The sequence below is a fragment of the Pan paniscus genome, chromosome 18, assembly GCF_029289425.2.
Source record: "Pan paniscus chromosome 18, NHGRI_mPanPan1-v2.0_pri, whole genome shotgun sequence".
Classification (NCBI taxonomy): domain Eukaryota; kingdom Metazoa; phylum Chordata; class Mammalia; order Primates; family Hominidae; genus Pan; species Pan paniscus.
This window is the reverse complement of record NC_073267.2, coordinates 67,071,294-67,075,930: the sequence shown is the minus strand read 5'-3', so window position 1 is coordinate 67,075,930 and position 4,637 is coordinate 67,071,294. Positions and strand designations below refer to the sequence as shown.

The window sequence follows — 4,637 nt, the reverse complement described above, 5'->3', positions numbered from 1 at the left end:
TTTTTCTTTCTTCTCCTGTGAAACAAATGTTTATATCCTTTACCCAACTTTAAAAAAAGTAATACTGTTTATTTAACTTCAAAAACATTTCAGCATTCTAAACATACAAAAAAAATAACAGAATGTTGCAAATCGTGTTTAAGGACAGAAGGTTCCTGAATTTTCATTGCAGTGACTCTTTGCTTTACTGACAATGAAGAGTTCTACAGTTTAAAAACCACCACACTTAACTAAAAAACAAAACAAAAACTAAACACTTCTCATGCCAGCTGACCCCCCCATCTTTGCCCCTAGCTAAGAATGGCAGCAGAAAGCTGTCACCACATACAGAAACAAGACAACTTGAAGCTAAATGAATGCCCACTGCACAGTCAACCGGTCCAGCGTCACGGTGCATGCCCTCAGCTATGGCCCCTCCAAAAGGCACCTTCCCCACAGCCTCAATGCCAGACAAGAAGCATCAAGAGCTTGCCTCAGTTGTTTCATTCTTTTTACAAACTATGGACATATACAGTTGATAACTCAGGATTTCTAGCCAATAACCATATAGTTAACACCATCTTACAAATTATAAAAATGCCAGAAACATGGTTTCTTTGTTTGTTTGTTTTGTTTTGTTTTGTTTTGAGACGGAGTCTCACTCTGTTCCCCAGTCCGGAGTGCAGTGGCGTGATCTCGGCTCACTGCAAGCTCCGCCTCCTGGGCTCAAGCGATTCTCCTGCCTCAGCGTCTCAAGTAGCTGGGATTATAGGCATGCGCCACCATGCCCGGCTAATCTTTGTATTTTCAGTAGAGACAGGGTTTCGCCATGTTGGCCAGGCTGGTCTCGAACTCCTGACCTCAGGTGATCCGCCCACCTCGGCCTCCCAAAGTGCTGGGATTACAGGCGTGAGCCACCACACCCAGCCCAGAAACATCTTTAAATGCCCTGTCACACCAACAGCAAAGTGCACAGAGTGAGAATATGAGAGGGCGTTTTCATTTTTAAATGTTCGGAGGCTGGGCATGGTGGCTCATGCCTGTAATCCCAGCACTTGGGGAGGCCAAGGCCAGCGAATGGCGAATGGCTTGAGCCCAGGAGTTCAAGACCAACCTAGGTGACATGGTGAAATGCCATCTCTACAAAAAATAAAAAAATTAGCCATGTATGGTGGCATGCACCTGTAATCCCAGCTACTGGGGAGGCTGAAGTGGGAGACTCGCCTGAGCCCAGGAGGTGGAGGCCGCAGTGAGCTGAGATCATACCACTGCACACCAGCTTGGGCGACAGAGCGAGACTGTGTCTCAAAAAACAAACAAACAAAGGTTTGGAATTATGTACAACTTTGATACAGTTTCAGGGTGCTCTGGACGCCCATGGCCACTTTATGTAAACCACTGACAATTTCTAGAGCACTCTGAGAAACTGCAATATGATCGTGATCAAATTTTGTAATTAAAACTAATGAGGGCAACAGATATTTCTCAAATGAGAGATGAGTCAATTACAACACGGTCCCCAACCTTTTTGGCACCAGGGACCGGTTTCATGGAAGAAAATTTTCCACGGACGGGGGTCAAGGGTGGGGGCAAGGGGGGATAGTTTTGGGATGAAACGATTCCACTTCAGATCATCAGGCATTATTTAGATTCTCCTAAAGAGCACTCAGCCTAGATCCCTCTCATGTGCAGTTTACAACAGGGTTCAGAATCTAATGCCACCGCTGATCCGACAGGAGGCTCAGGTGGTAATACTTGCTCGCCTGCCGCTCACCTCCTCCTGTGACGCCTGGCTCCTAACGGACCACAGACAAGTACTGGTCCATGGACCGGGGGTTGGGGACCCCTGAATTATGACACTCCTCTGCTCTAAGATATTGACAAGGAGATGGATAAACAGGTTTTTAAATTCCTCCTCCTCCTCCTCCTCTTCCTCGTCTACTTTTTTCCAGGCAACTTTAACTTTTGCACCATCGAACTTTCCTTTAGACTTAGAGTCAGCAACACCCTTCTCACACTTCTTCAGCTTGCTGCCGTAGTGATGTCAGGCAGCTATGCACTGTCACTCAAGTTATTCCATATCTCACTCAGCCTTTTTGCCACATCTCCAATAGAGATGCCAGGGTTTGTGGATTTGTCCTTGGGGCAGAATTCTGAACAGAACAGGAAGAATCCAGGTGGTAGCCTTTTGGGGGCTTTAGGGTCCTTCTTCTTGCCTCCCTTAGCTGGTCCGTAATTCTTTATTTCCCAATCATAGAGTACTTCATCCACCTCGGTCATTTCGTCAGGCTTAGACTTCTCTTTTCCACACATTGTCTTCCGCCTCTCAGAGCACTTCTTGGAAATTTCTGTGAAATTGACAAGCACCTCTGGGTTTTTCTTCTTGCATTCTTCTCTGCATGTCTGCATAAAGAAGGCATAAGCAGACATCTCACCTTTTGGTTTCTTGGGGGTCATCTTTAGCCATCCTGACTATATTGTTCGCTAGTCTGGGCAACGCAGGGCACCTGCTTTACACATTTTTAATCGGGCTTTTTGCCACTTTCTTACTGATTCATAGGACCTCTTTGCATATTAGAAACCTTAATTCTTTAATACATATGAGCCAAATATTTTCCCAGGATCTTCTGCATGCTTTTAGCTAAATTCTTGGTGTCATTGGTCATAGAAAAGTTTTGCATTTTTATATAGTTCGATGTAGTCTTCCTTTATGATTTCTGGCTTTCATGTCTTGCTTTAAAAGGCTTTTTCTGATTGGAATTTATTTTTAAAATACTCTCCTATATTTTCTTTTTAATACTTTTATAGTATTTGTTTAACATTTTATTCATCTGGAATGTTTGTGTGCATGAACATGTTGTGAGGTAGGGGTCTAATTTTTTGTGGGGCGAGTCTTTTTAAAAATTGATACATAATAGTCATACATACTTATGAGGTACCTGTGATATTTTGATCCATGCACACAATGTGTAATGATTAAATGAGGATAATTAGGATAACCATCACCTCAAGCATTTATTATTTCTTTGCATTGGGAACCTTCCAAATCTCCTATTCCAGCTATTGTGAAATAAAGTATAAATCCTATGAACTATAGTTGCCCTATTAGAATCTAGTTTTGTTTGCATCTGAATGGAGAAGCAATTGTCCCAACACCATTTACCGATTAAGTCACCCCTTCCTGCCTGACTTGTGATGTCCCTTTGTCAAAGGCATCTCTCTGTCATTTTATGCACTCTTCTTGTGGTTGGCACATGGCAGAACTCATAAATGTTGACTTTGGGAGCAGCTGAAATGTCAGCTGAATGACAGCGAGCATACGCCACAGTGCAGCTGACCACAGAGCTCACCTCGCAGCTCAGAAGTCAGAACCAGAAATGAATATGAGTGGCTCCCAACATCAGTGAATATTTGTGGCTTTGGTTTTGATGTTGTTTTCAAATCAACTTTGCTTATCTACAATAAAATTTCCACATTTTAAGTGTACAGGGTGATGACTGATGACTTGGCAAACATGTACACTCTCGGACCAAACACACCAACCAAAATATAGAACACGTCCATCTTTCAAGAAAGTTCCTTTGGGGCTCTTTGCAGTCAACCTCCCCTCCACTTCCACCCCAGGCAACCACGATTATCTGAAACCACACGTGTGTAGCACATTGATAACATTTTCAGAGAAATAAATAACCCAGCTGCAGCATGAGCTTGTTGGCTGAGGAGGAAGGCCAACTTCCCCTAAGGGACAGGACTTCTCTCTTGAGGCCGACAAACTCCCCCCTGGGCTGGTTTGATTAAGAAGAAATGGGGTAATCCAAACCAGGTCTCCCCAGCTTCAGGTAGGCAAGTTCTGTTCCAGTGGTTTTTAACAAGTCTAGAAATCGGCCAGATATTTACTTAATATTTTCTTCTAGATCAACTGGCCTTTTTACATGTAATTCAAAATGATCACTTTTAAAATAAAATATAATATCCCATTAAATGATGAAGGGCACACGCCATAATTAACAAAGGACTAGTGATGATGTAAAATGAAAAATGAATCTCCTGTGCCATCTGAAATCACATGAATACTACCTCAGGGGGCACCCACAGACATGAAAGAGGTAAGGGAAAAGCAGAGGAAGAATCTGGAACTTCATTCAGGTTGGAGGCTGGTGGTTAGAGGGGAGGGAGAGGGGCAGAAGGGCTGTCTCAGCAGAGCTGAGGGGTGAGGGCTCCCTTCATCACTAAAGCAAAGGAGTTGCTTTGGGAACAAACCTGAGTCCACACAGTCCCTCCCTGCAAGGCCATGAGAAGGTCAGAAAACAGCCCCTTAGCTCATAGGTTCTGGGACCTTCCAGCCATAAAAGGAAACAGAGCAGTTTTTGAGGGGCCACTCAAGGGGAAAATACCTTTGGAGTCAGACAGACTGGGATTCACTTCTACTTAGGTGACACTGGGGAAGAGAGTAAGCTTTCTGGGCCTCAGTTTTCTCATCTGTATAATGGATATAATAGTAGTACCTCACTGTAAGGACTGAAAGAAGTGTGGTTTGTAAAGCACATTGCCCAGAAATGATAATCAGTCACCTTTCATTTGACCTAGGATCCTGAAGGATACAAACACGTGGTGGATATCAGCCTTTGCCCCAATGACTGAGTAGTTAATAAAATCAG

General features: G+C 43.6%; 1 protein-coding gene across 1 annotated transcript; it reads right to left on the bottom strand.

The window, feature by feature from the left end:
- Nucleotides 1–1,720: 1,720 nt before the first annotated feature.
- LOC117976163 (high mobility group protein B3-like) lies at nt 1,721–2,436 on the bottom strand. The gene is given in 2 exon segments (XM_034939568.2): nt 1,721–2,025; nt 2,028–2,436. Coding segments are annotated over 2 exon segments (714 nt in total).
- Between the last annotated feature and the right edge of the window lie 2,201 nt (nt 2,437–4,637).